General features: G+C 50.9%; 1 protein-coding gene across 3 annotated transcripts in view; it reads right to left on the bottom strand.

Annotated features, from left to right (window-relative positions):
- Positions 1 to 13,718, bottom strand: part of ankmy1 (ankyrin repeat and MYND domain containing 1) — a 285,915-nt gene that overhangs the window by 163,153 nt on the left and 109,044 nt on the right. For 2 of the 3 annotated variants that reach the window (XM_072474912.1, XM_072474913.1), the window contains one exon: positions 1,195 to 1,369. In XM_072474912.1, coding sequence (XP_072331013.1) covers positions 1,195 to 1,369 — 175 coding nt within the window. Of the gene's footprint in view, positions 1 to 1,194; positions 1,370 to 2,543; positions 2,767 to 13,718 lie in introns of those variants that run through there. The other variant, XM_072474914.1, reaches the window with a different exon arrangement.

Genomic DNA, 13,718 nt, shown 5'->3' with positions numbered 1-13,718 from the left:
TCACTCACTCTGTCCCTCTCCGCTCACTCTCTCTGTCCCTCTCCGCTCACTCTCTCTGTCCCTCTCCGCTCACTCACTCTGTCCCTCTCCGCTCACTCACTCTGTCCCTCTCCGCTCACTCACTCTGTCCCTCTCCGCTCACTCACTCTGTCCCTCTCCGCTCACTCACTCTGTCCCTCTCCGCTCACTCACTCTGTCCCTCTCCGCTCACTCACTCTGTCCCTCTCTGCTCACTCACTCTGTCCCTCTCTGCTCACTCACTCTGTCCCTCTCACTCACTCACTCACTCCCTCTCTCACTCACTCACTCACTCTGTCCCTCTCCGCTCACTCACTCTGTCCCTCTCCGCTCACTTACTCTGTCCCTCTCCTCTCACTCACTCTGTCCCTCTCCTCTTAGTCACTCTGTCCCTCTCCTCTCACTCACTCTGTCCTTCTCCGCTCATTCACTCTGTCCCTCTCCGCTCACTCACTCTGTCCCTCTCTCACTCACTCTGTCCCTCTCTCACTCACTCTGTCCCTCTCTCACTCACTCACTCTGTCCCTCTCTCACTCACTCTGTCCCTCTCTCACTCACTCTGTCCCTCTCTCACTCACTCTGTCCCTCTCTCACTCACTCTGTCCCTCTCTCACTCACTCTGTGTCTCTCCGCTCACTCACTCTGGCCCTCTCCTCTCACTCACTCTGTCCCTCTCCGCTCACTCACTCTGTCCCTCTCCTCTCACTCAGTCTGTCCCTCTCCGCTCACTCACTCTGTCCCTCTCCGCTCACTCACTCTGTCCCTCTCCGCTCACTCACTCTGTCCCTCTCCGCTCACTCACTCTGTCCCTCTCCGCTCACTCACTCTGTCCCTCTCCGCTCACTCACTCTGTCCCTCTCCGCTCACTCACTCTGTCCCTCTCCGCTCACTCACTCTGTCCCTCTCCGCTCACTCACTCTGTCCCTCTCCGCTCACTCACTCTGTCCCTCTCCGCTCACTCACTCCGTCCCTCTCTGTTCTCTCACTGTGTCACCTTGTGGTGTTCTCTGTTTTCCCTGTTCTGTCCACAATTTAGCACTTTTATACTCTGGCCTGCTGTTCGATGGACTGTATCTTAAGGTTGGGCTCAGCTGAAAGTATTGACACTGGGAACCCTTGGATATTTGGAGAGTTGGGCATCCCAACTTTCCACAATTTCGGCCCCACACCTCTCACCTTGGAGCTGTTTCTTGGATTTTGCCCTTCTTTTCGGTGACCGGTGAGATTGGCAAATTCCCCTCGGCAGTTTGAGAATGCCGCTCCAAGATGGCTTTTGCCGTCAGACTGATTTCAGCCAAAGAGAGTGCCTCAGATTCGCTAAGTTCTGACACTGTTTCACTGGTTTCTCGACCTGTAACACCAAAAGTATTTTCCTGTTAGGCATTCATGTCAATCCCAAATCCGAAAGTAAGGACATCCCGAAACTGGAGTATTCTACCATCCAGTTCTCTAAAGAATGGACAATCAAAGCCAGGCTCTGGTATTTTCCTTTGACAATTCTCAACATTTGTGAGTTGGATTCAACGCACCACACCTTGATATCTGATGGGCGATCCTTCACCCAGCTCTAGTCGCCAACATCTCTCTCTCCCAGCCTTCCCTTTCTCTATTTCATCAGTGTTTTTATTGTTCGAGTGTTCTTTTGAAAGTTAAGCTGGCCTCAAGAATGCATTGCCCAATCTCTTTCTCTTCTTTTTAGGGCCTCAGAGCTGATCCTCTCCTCATGCCGTCCTGTTTGCCCTTTGCTGCTACAATCTGCAGGCATGGAAAAACTCAGGCCTGGATTGTCTAACCATGACTGTCCTCGTCCTGAAACCCGTGCAGTATGACCCTGGAGTCAGTCTTTACTCAGCCTCGCACTAATTTATAGGTGAAACATATTGATGCGACCATCAATTCACACAAGACGGAGAGTTGAAGTGAACAGTGGTTTTAATCAGCTAGAACGGTGCCTGCCTGTGACTGCTCTGTACTGAGAGCTGCACGCAGCAGATCTATATACCTCCCCCGAGGGGGCGGAGCCCACAAGGGCAACAACATGATACAATGTAATGTAATGTAATACAATGGTCCATAGGTGGAGCCCACAAGGGCATCAGCATCGTACAATGTAATGTAATACAGTGGTGAATGGTTGCCTTAATACATTCACCACATTCACCCCCTGTTAAGAAATTGAAGTCCAGCGGGGGTGAAGTGGCTCACAGGTTGAGTCTGTCCGGCGCCTTGATAGTTCGCTGCAATCGCCTGACTCTGGTTTCGCTGCGGGCACGGGTGTTGAACTCGTCACTGCGGCCACGGGTGTTGAACTTGTTGCTGCGGGCACGGGTGTTGAACTTGTTGCTGCGGGCACGGGTGTTGAACTTGTTGCTGCGGGCACGGGTGTTGACTCCGGGAGCGTGTCTTCTGGAGCTTCATTCCTGTAGGTCGGCGATTGGGGGGGACGGGATGTAGGGGGGGGGGGGGGAGGGGTTGTAGGCCATGTAGGGGCAGAGGCACTGTTCGGTGTAGGTTGGGGGGGGGGGGTTAGGGGATGGTCGTAGGGGATCCTGCGGGTGCCAGGTCCCGGAAGGAGACCGTATCTTGTCGGCCGTCGGGTGCGCCACGTATGCATTCTGGGGATTGGCGTGAAGGAGCTGGACGCTCTCGACCAGGGGGTCGGACTTATGGCTCCTCACGTGTTTGCGGAGCAGGACGGGCCCCGGTGTCTTCAGCCAGGCTGGAAGTGAGACCCCGGAGGTGGATTTCCTGGTGAAAACAAATAGACGGTCATGAGGAGTCTCGTTCATGGCTGTGCAAAGGAGTGACCTAATGGAGTGGAGCGTGTCGGGGAGGACCTCCTGCCAGTGGGAAACTGGGAGACTCCGAGACCGTAGGGCCAGGAGGACGGCCTTCCATACCATCGCGTTCTCCCTCTCCACCTGTCCGTTTCCCCGGGGGTTAAACTGGTAGTCCTGGTAGACATGGGAGAAGTGTTTAAGGTGGTTTGTGGGAGAGAAAAGAAGCCGGGATTGTCTTTGCAGTCAAGGATGATCCTGGAATAGTGAACACCTTTAACAGACGAGAGAGCAGGACCTGATAATGTTTCAGGTCGTTCATCTAGATCTGGCCATGGATGGTTCAGGCTTTTGTTCACCATATCCATTTCAGTCTGTATTTCTTGAGTTTAATGGGTGGGGAGAAGAGGTTACTAAGAGAAAGGCCAGGGGTGAGAGAGAGAGACCAATGCATTCAATGAGGTCGAAGGGTATGGATGGGGAGGACAGGGTATGGTTGAGAAGAACAATAGCTTCAGAAACAATTTGGTAGACGGTGTGCGGAATGCTAGCCAGTTGGGATTTTGCAAGCACAGTTGTAAGTGAATTGGGGAGGAGTTCCTTTCTGGAGCGGACAGAGGATGAGGTCTGGTTTGGAGGTCAATGAATGAATGAAAATCGCTTATTGTCACAATTAGGCTTCAATGAAGTTACTATGAAAAGCCCCGAGTCGCCACATTCCGGCGCCTGTTCGGGGAGGCTGGTACGGGAATTGAACCGTGCTGCTGGCCTGCCATGGTCTGCTTTCAAAGCCAGCGATTTAGCCCTGTGCTAAATTAGATGTTGGTGGTGATTGATACAAGGAAATGATCAGATATGGTCCTATCTGTGTAAACACGGTGGGAATAGCGAGGCCACACAGGATGAAAAGGTCACAAAGGTGACCGCGAATAAGAAATTCAAGGATTGTGGTAAAAGAGAAAATAAACCACACACACACAGATCTGGAGCTGGATTCTTCGTCAGCTGTAGCTGAAATGTGATCGGGCGGTGAATAGGTTCCGATACCGAAATCGAGCCAGACGCCGGTTTCACGCCAAATCAGGATTCTCGGGCCCCCCAAAAATGCCAAAGTCGCGGCACCACCGCGCGGCCGGATACTATAGTAGGCATATCGGGCGGGATTCTCTGATCCCTGAGGGTCTGTACCACAGCACCCAGTGAGTGGGCGGTGTCCCTCAGGGTGTGGGCAACATCAGCCAGAAAGTGGGCCATGTCCCTCTGGGACTGGGTCACCTCCCTCTGTATCTGCGCCACGTGGACCTGCCGCCGCCGACCTCAGCAATGGCCTGCTGTCATTGGGCCATGCTGAAGACCGCCGCTGCTATCTCCAGGTGGCTCTGGCACATGGCTGCCTGTGAGAGGGCAGCCCTGTCCTGGGCCTCGGCCCCACCTGCACAGAAGCCCTAGGCCTCGCACATTCTGACCCATATCCGACACCGTCGCCCCCCATTGCCTCCACCGCGGACGCCACCCGTGCGTTTTTGGCCTGGGTGGCACGCATGACTGGCACCAGCCCCTGCTCCTGCCTGCGGATGGACACCTCCACCTGCTCCTGTAGGTACTGGAAGCCGGCTGTCATCCCCTCCCGTAGTCTTTGGGTCTATCCTGTGCCTGCACTATGGCTGGGAATGGATGTTCTAGGAGCCCGTGACCCGTCTGGGTGGCAGCTGATTCCTGGGGCCGGCCTGCCCTCCGACCGTCCGGCCCATCGGCTGCTCTTACCTCCACCTGCTGTACCGACCCAACTGTGTGGTGCGCAGCAGTGAGTGTCCCAGGAGCTTCTTCACTAATGTGCCCAACCGAGGTGATAGTCTCCGAGATGGTGGAGTGTGTTGGAGGCAGCTGTGACAGGAAATCAGTGTCCTCCTCCGACCCGAACTCCTGGGTTTCGGGCAGAGGGCTGGTGTTCAGGCTGCTCTCCCCATCGGTGCGCTGCTGTCCGGGGGGGCACCGGCTCTGGCACTGGCTGGGGGCGGAGGACCCCGGATGGGCCGGGCCCATCTCCGACACGTCCTGTAAGACACACGACGGCATGTATGGTTAAACAGCCGGACGGGGGTGAGGGTGGGATGAGGGGGGGTGGGAGGCATACATGTGTCATGAGGATCCACAACTAGGCAGGGGATCTCACTTTGTTGCACGCCGCCTACCTCCGCCTCGGCGACCTCCCTCTGCTCCGGGCCGCCAACCACATCCAGTGGCCTCTGCTGGGGCACAGTGAGGGGACGCAGGAGTGGTGGTCCCCCGCTGGTCTTCTCCCGCTCCCAGCGATTGTGCGTGGCCTTGTCCTGGTGGGGGGGGGGACGACAAACACAGACAACGACAGTGTTAGACGGTCCGATGCACGCAACCCAGGGGATGGGTAGCTGATGGCATCATTGGCCAGGGCACACGGCCATTGCAGCTGGCATGGGTGCTGGCATGTGTAGCAGGGTGGGGGTCCAGCTGTTCCCTGGCGGGGGGAGGGTTCCAGGTCACGTGTGTGCGGGGGTAGGGGGGTTAGTGCCAGGGGCACAGTGCTGCCTACTCACGCTGGCCTCCCTGAGGAGGTCGTGCACTTTTTTTTTTGCACGAGATGCCAGTCTGGACGACTTCACTGACAACATTGACGGCGGCTCCCATCTCCGCCCAGACAACCGAGGACCTTCCTCCGGGCCGGGGTACAGCACCATCCATCTCTCCTCCACGACGTCCAGGAGGGGTTCCAGCTCAGCGTCACGAAAGACCGGCGCTGCTCTCTTTCCATCCATGTTGTCTGCAACGGGAGGGGGTGGAGAATCTCTTCAGTGCGGCTCAGCTGTGCGGCAATCACGGATCCGGCAAAATGCCGCCGTTCCACGTACAAAGTGTGGCATTTCCCGTTACGCCCATCCGAGCCCCTTTGGAGTGGCTGAATAATTTTACCTGTCGCGCCATTTTTGCCGTCGTGAAACTCCACAGTCAGCACTTAGTCTCAGAAACGGAGAAACGAGCCCCTGGTTAAAAACTAAACTGGGAATTTAAATTGCTCCGGATCAATTATGAGAGCAGCATCCCAGCTGAGTAAGAGAATAATGCTGGATGTCAGGAGCTTGAGAAGATCTGCTTGTAATTTTGAGCAGGCAATCAGAAGCTACAGCCTTTCCATGATTAAGACACTGATGAATGCGAAGACCCTAATAGAAAAACAATCTCCTGCCTAATGGACTAACAAAAAAAAAACCTAGCATTGCAAAAAAAAGTGTATTGTAGTCAGAAATGCACTAAATCCCTGGTGCCTGCCCTTTAATGAAGCAGTGGCTGTACGTTGCACAGAGAGGCACCAGTGGACATTAAGAGAAAAGCCACGGTAAAATGGCTGCCTCTAGCAAACACAGCTCTTTCAATAGCCTCCTTTGCGAGGCCCCGACTCTTTGCCTCTGTAACAGAGTTGCGTAATGCTCTGCACTAAGGCGTGTGCCTGCGGTGGTTCATCTGGAAGGGCTGTCCAATTATTCCCATTCCTCTGCCCTCGCTCTGTGGCCCCGAACATATTTCCTTTTCAAGTATCTCCACCTATTGGTGGAAGAAAGGAAACTGCCAATGAGAATTGCGCTGCCTCAAGTTTGGCGATATCGGGCCTGGTTTTCAGGGCAGGAATTATGGTGCAAACAGCTGCACTTCGGTTTCCTTTTGCAAGCCAAGCGTTTTTTCTCTTCCCTTCTTGTAATGATATGTAGACAGACATGTAACTAAGGGGTTAATCACAACATCCAGCTGTGGCATAACCACTGGAGGGCATTACACGACCCACTATATAACCGGAGCTCCCAGATGCTCTCTCTCTCCCACTTCCAGCAGGATTTACAGGAAGAACATCAGTGTAGCAGAGAGATCTCAGTCCAGCCACCACGTGTAGCTTAGATACAGTTTGTACAGTTAATAATTCTTACTTTGTTGCAAGAGTTAGATCAGTAGAGTGTCAAACTCATTTATTAGTTTTGCATTACTTAATAAATTCTTTCAGTTTACTTCGAAGACTTGAGTGTCCTTCAATATCGTCTACAGTTAGTCACAACATATATTACTTAAACCAAGTAATATAATACTTCTCACCCTGCGCCATTTTCATGTGGCCTTTGGGTGGGTCAGGAAGACCTGGTTTGCAGAACGCACACACACTCCAGCAAGGGAAGGGTCCCCATGGTGAGGACCACAGGAAAATTGTCATTCCTCCGCCCACAGTTTTTGTGAGTGGGTGCGGGGTGTAGGAAGTCCGGAAAGCAATGTCGCTTTGGAGCATCATGAGGGGAAGTCTGCTGAGGAGTCTGAAACATTCTGACAGTTAAGTGTGAAATGTGTTGCCAGCTTCAAATATGACTAGTGGATGCTGTACTGTAATGTTGATACGTGATTAAAGCAGTTATTACATGGTTTGTGAGGACTGTGCATCGTGCATGTTGGGTGAGTGGCTGTGGAGGAGGTTACATGGAGGGAATGGAGGTGTCACAGTCTGTGGGGTATGGGATGGCATGGACGGTATGAAGGTGCATGGGTTGGTATGGAGAGGGGATGGGTGAGTGTTATGGATCAGAGAAACACCATTGGCTAGTGCAATGTCACGTGCTATTCACAGGCATCACCGGAGCATTTCACGGGCTTCTGTGGAGTTCACTGTTTGAGCAGCATCTAGTAAATAACCCCCTTGCGCTATGTTATACAAACTCGACCTGTGCCACCTCTGATTCTTTCTCTCTGCGGCTACAACAACTGGCGACGGGATCTGAGCCCTAAAATAAAGGGAGAGAAACAACTTTCGATGACGATTTTGTGAGCCAGAAGAAGCAATCATCGACGGAGATCCTGGCCCATACACCATCGCGAGTGAGGTCGGGAGATACATAGTGCCTTCCAAGGTGAAATCATCGTGGTGACAAGTAAAAAATAACTCTCGTAAATATTTGGACACAGAGCGGTTTGTAGCTGGGCGTTGGCGAATCATCCGGTCGATCGCGACAGCCGCCAGTGAAAGTAAAAGGGTTTTCAGAAAGAAAAGAAAGCAACCGAACAACTGTGCATTACTGGAGGCTTACTTCAAATGGAGGATCAAAGTTTCTAGTACACTTATCGCTGTAGTGGTAGAGCTGCGGAGACGGCGCACAAGGCACTGAAATGGGGCGCGGGAATGTAGACCCACAGGGCTGCCTACTCTGCAACGTACTTTTATACATCATAGAACATACAGTGCAGAAGGCAGAAGGAGGCCATTCGGCCCATCGAGTCTGCACTGACCCACTTAAGCCCTCATGTCCACCCTATCCCCAGAACCCAATAATCCCTCCTAATCTTTTTGGACACTAAGGGCAATTTAGCACAGCCAAACCACCTAATCTGCACATCTTTGGACTGTGGGAGGAAACCGGAGCACCCGGAGGAAACCCACGCAGACACGGGGAGAACGTGCAGACTCCACACAGACAGTGACCCAGTGGGGAATCGAACCTGGGACCCTGGCGCTGTGAAGCCACAGTGCTAACCACTGTGTTACCGTACTGCCCGGGAATCGAAAGCGGGGCACACAAACAGCTAGTCTGCTTGTGCGCTGTGAGTTTGTCTGCTTTAAACAGAGAAAAGGTAAACAGCAGGGAAATCAGGCCAAAGGCTGAGCTCAGATCAGGAAGCTGCAATCCAAAAATAGCGGGAAGGAGCCATGGATACTTTTGATGAGGAGGAGACACAAAGTCTTATGAAGAAAGGTTCCAGTCGTTCCTTAAAGCCAGTCAGACACCAGCAGGCCTGAATACTGCAGCCTTTCTCAGCTCAATTGGGAGGAGAACATTCATGTTGCCACAGAATTTAGTGCACCCAACTGAACTTAGAGACAACTCATATGATGTATAAATTTTTTTTTGATCCCATCCTTTACGTTACAAAGCCAATGTGCAGAGTGGACAGGGCAAACCCTTGATGCATCTCATTGCTCGTTCCAAAAACCAATTCAAATTCAAATTGAACCCAATCCATGGTCTCCACAAGGGAGACCTACAAGATCCATGCTGACGAGAAAAGACATTTCTCCGCATCTTAGGCTTGATCTGACACTTGATTGAAGCCAAAAGGCCGAGAAGTGATTCATATGATAAGTTAATGACTGTCTTGCAACAACATTTTTCTCCCTGTTCACAATTAATAGCTGAAAAATTCCCGCTTTCACCGTCGTGCACAGAAGGAAGGGGAAAACATTTCACAATTTGTTGCAAAAGCATACAAAGTACCGTGAATGTGGCCAAACTTTGGATGGTTAAGGAAGATTAAGCTAAACTGGGCCACTGTGAACCAACGTTTTGGTTCTGCGAACGATCTTCAACCACCTCCTGAGAAAGTATGCAAAGAGTCACTTGCATCCGGAGTCTGCTCATCCTCCCCGTGTGTGCGTGGGTTTCCTCCGGGTGCTCCGGTTTCCTCCCACAGTCCAAAGATGTGCAGGTTAGGTGGATTGGCCATGGTAAATTGCCCTTAGTCTCCAAAATTGCCCTTAGGGTTGGGTGGGATTACTGAGTTATGGGGATAGGGTGGAGGTGTGGACCTTGGGTAGGGTGCTCTTTCCAAGAGCCGGTGCAGACTCGGTGGGCCGAATGACCTCCTTCTGCACTGTAAATTCTATGATAATCTATGAAGATAAAGGCAGACAGACTGCCAAATGGTTGAAAGTGCGGACCATACCCTATGCTATTCGACCTAAAGTGGAAGAAGAACTTGAGAGGTGACTGAAAACAGGAGTCATTGAGCCCGTTACCACCAGCGATTAGGCTACCCCAATCTTCCCAGTGTTAAAGAAAGATGGTTCAGTACGAATATGCGCGTATATCAAAGCAACTATCAATCTTGTATTATGTGCTGATAAGTACCCTCAACCACTTATCTAAGATCTTTCTGCAGCCTGTCAGGCGGCCAAATATTTAGCAAAATCCATCTCTCTCAAGCCTATCTGCAAATGAATGTAACTGTTGTGACTCAACCATTACTGATCATAGTAACACATAAGGGTATCGGAGGCTTCCCTGGGATAACATCAACACCGGCTCTGCTCCAACGAGCCATGGATCAGATCTTGAGTCGGCTATCGGGTATGCAATGGTACCTGGACCACATTTTGATTCCAGGTTTGAACCATGTAGAGAACCTGGAAGCTGCTCTTGCAAAGTGTCAATAACATAACCTCAGGGTCAAGAAAGAGAAGTGCAAATTTTTAAAATCTTCTATTCACTATCTTGGTCACATCATCAACCAAGACGGTCTTCACAAAGAACCGAAGAAGATGTTGGAGATCCTGGATGCTCCAGAACTGACTCAGTTAAGGTTGTTTCTAATATTATTAAATTACTTGGGAAAGTTCATAACGCACTTAGCACCACGGCTGATACATTTACACACGTTGCTGTGTAACAAACATGGACCAAACTCATCTTGCTACGTCCCCATTAACTTTAAAGCAATTTTGCAAATCCTCGCCTCAGCTAGCTGAGCCTGCCTGAATAGCAGCTCCTGCATAAAGGAGCTTTCACTGCACTCTGATCTGGACTCTGGCACAACTGCTATTCCTATCTGTGGTGCTTTTTATTGAAGTTATTCATGGTTGTAAAAACTATTTCTTCCTATCTTCCTATTGTGAATTTTCAACCATTCCCCTGGTTTGAATGTGTGAATCAACTAGACTTCTGATTTACCCCTAAAGAGAGTTTGCTGCAACACACTTTAAAAAGTATCCTCACAGAGCGTTTAGTAAAATGCCACAGTCTATTTCAAAATATAAAACACCTTGGCTTACGGACACACAGAAAGAAATAAAGGCCTAGAATTTTACGCTACCCCCTCCACAGATTCTGAAATGGGGGGGATGCCCTCCGAGATCCTGCACGGACCGGGATGTGATTTTATGGCCTTGGATAGGATGCTCACCCTTGCCTTCTTTTAATGGTCACTTCGGGTCTTTTCCTGTCCAGCCTCAAATTTTAGTCCAGTGGGTACCCGATGACTGAGAGTGGAGAACAGAAAAGGCCTCACCCTCGATCTCGGACAGGAAATCTTCATCAGAAGGCCTCTTCACCTCTTATGGACTTGAGACCCCTGGCCTCCTTCCCCTCTCGGCCAACCCAATGACAGAGAGATTGCACGCCCCATCGTGACCCCCCCAGGGAATCCCTCCACTCAACTCGACCCCTGGTACTTACCAGTACTATGGGTCATGTGACTCAGTATCATGCACAGCACTGCAGTACCTCTTCCAGCCACTGCAGCGCTGTGCTTGAATGGACCAATTGGCCGACAGATCTCCAAGGTGGGACTTCCTTCCAAGTGCGGACAGAAATCTCGCCTTCTGTCAATCATCACTCATTCGAACGTGAAATAGCACGGGGCCTGTTGAGTCAGCAGGAACGTGGTCCTACATTTCCAGACTTGTCATGAATATCAGAACCAGTTTTATGGTGAGCTTGTTGTCTTGCAATTTGGCGAACGCTCTGACTGCACAGGGAGAGTAGGCTCTTGTTCAAAGGCACCATCTCCGCTGCGCGCCTGCGATCGTGTTTCCTCTTGTGGGTGGGTGCAGATCGAAGGGGCACTGTTTTAAAATTGGATGTCGCCCTTTAGGGGAGGAACCTTTTCTCTTTGAGGCTTCTGAGACTTTGGAACGCTCTGCCTCAGAACAAAGTGAAGGTGGGGGTCACTGAATATCTTTAAGGCGGGGGTAGAGAGATTCTTAAATAAAACTGAAAATTCTGGAAACAGTTTTAACGTCGAGTCCGTGTGTCTCTTCTGGACGGCACGCTAGCACAGTGGTTAGCACTGCTGCCTCACAGGGTCTCAGGTTCGATTCCGGTCTTGGGTGACTGTGTGGAGTTTGCTCTTTCTCCCTGTGCCTGCGTGGGTCTCCTCCGGGTGCTCCGGTTTCCTCCCACAGTCCAAAAGATGTGCAGGTTTGGTGGATTAGCTAAATTGCCCCTTAGTGTCCAAAGGTGTCTAGGTTAGGTACAGTTATGGGGACAGGGTGGGGAATTGGACCTAGGTAGGGTGCTGTTTCAGATGGTCAGTTCAGACTCGATGGGCTGAATGGCTGCCTTCTGCACTGTAGGAATTCTATGTATTATTCAGAGATTGATTCCTGTTTAGCAAGGGAATTGAAAGTTATCAGGGGTAGATGGGAATGTAGAATGGGAAACACAAACAGATCAACCATTATCTTATGAAATGGCAGTGCAGGCTTGAGGCCAAATGGCCTACGTCTGCCCCTGTTTCATATGTTCTTGATCCTGTATGAAGCCATAACCTCATTTCTGTGTTCCTTACCTTGGGGACATATTTTGCCTATTCCATTTTTAATTGTGATGTGGAGATGCCGGCGTTGGACTGGGGTGAGCACAGTAAGAAGTCTTACAACACCAGGTTAAAGTCCAACAGGTTTGTTTCGATGTCACTAGCTTTCAGAACGCAGCTCCTTCCTCAGGTGAATGAAGAGGTGGGTTCCAGAAACACATATATAGACAAAGTAAATGGTACAAGATGATACTTTGAATGCGAGCCTTTGCAGGTAATTAAGTCTTTACAGGTCCAGATGGAGCAACGGGAGAGAGCGATAATCACAGGTTAAAGAGGTGTGAATTGTCTCATGTCAGGACAGTTGGTAGGATTTCGCAAGCCCAGGCCAGATGGTGGGGGGGGGGGGGGGGGGGGGGGGGTGAATGGAATGCGATATGAATCCAAGGTCCCGGTTGAGGCCATACTCATGTGTGCGGAATTTGGTTATAATTTTCTGCTCGGCGATTCTGCGTTGTCGCGAATCCTGAAGGCCGCTTTGGAGAGGCTGAATGCCCTTGGCTGCTGAAGTGTTCCCCGACTGGAAGTGAACATTCCTGCCTGGCGATTGTCGCGCGATGTCCGTTGTCGCAGCGTCTGCATGATCTCGCCAATGTACCATGCTTCGGGATATCCTTTCCTGCAGCGTATGAGGTAGACAACATTGGCCGAGTCGCACGAGTATGTACCGCGTACCCGGTGGGTGGTGTTCTCACGTGTAATGGTGGTACCCATGTCGATGATCTGGCACATCTTGCAGAGATTGCCATGGCAGGGTTGTGTGGTGTCGTGAACACTGTTATGAAAGCTGGGTGGTTTGCTGCAAACAATGATCTGTTTGAGGTTGCGCGGTTGTTTGAAGGCAAGTAGTGGGGGTGTGGGGATGAGCTTGGCAAGATGTTTGTCTTCATCGATGAAGGGCACTCTGGCGGTTGAGTCGATCGACAGTTCCAACGCGCCACAGCAAAAAACCGCGCCGACTTTTTCAGAAGACAAACATGGGACACAACCGACAGAATACCCTTCGTCGTCCAGTACTTCCCCGGAGCGGAGAAACCACGACATCTTCTTCGCAGCCTTCAGTACGTTAGCGATGATGACGAACATCTTGCCAAGGTCATCCCACACCCCCACTTCTTGCCTTCAAACAACCCTCTCTCCTGTTTCTCCATCTGGACATGTGAAGACTTAATTATCTGCAAAGACTCCCATTCAAAGTATCATCTTGCAGCATTGACTTTGTCTGTATATATGTTTCTGGACCCCACCTCTTCATTCACCTGAGAAAGGAGCTGTGCTCCGAAAGCTAGTGATTCGAAACAAACCTGTTGGACTTTAACCTGGTGTTGTAAGTATTTTTAATTGTGTTTTGAACCTCTCGATGCATCTGCTATGCCAACTCAGTGTGATTTACATAGAACATAGAATTTACAGTGCAGAAGGAGGCCATTCAGCCCATCGAGTCTGCACCGGCTCTTGGAAAGAGCTCCCTACACAAGGTCAACACCTCCACCCTATCCCCATAACCCAGTAACCCCACCCAACACTAACGGCAATTTTGGACACTAAGGG

The sequence above is a fragment of the Scyliorhinus torazame genome, chromosome 14, assembly GCF_047496885.1.
Source record: "Scyliorhinus torazame isolate Kashiwa2021f chromosome 14, sScyTor2.1, whole genome shotgun sequence".
In the NCBI taxonomy this organism is placed as follows: Eukaryota; Metazoa; Chordata; class Chondrichthyes; order Carcharhiniformes; family Scyliorhinidae; genus Scyliorhinus; species Scyliorhinus torazame.
The sequence above is the reverse complement of the archived record's forward strand: the minus strand, read 5'-3'. Positions and strand labels throughout refer to the sequence as shown.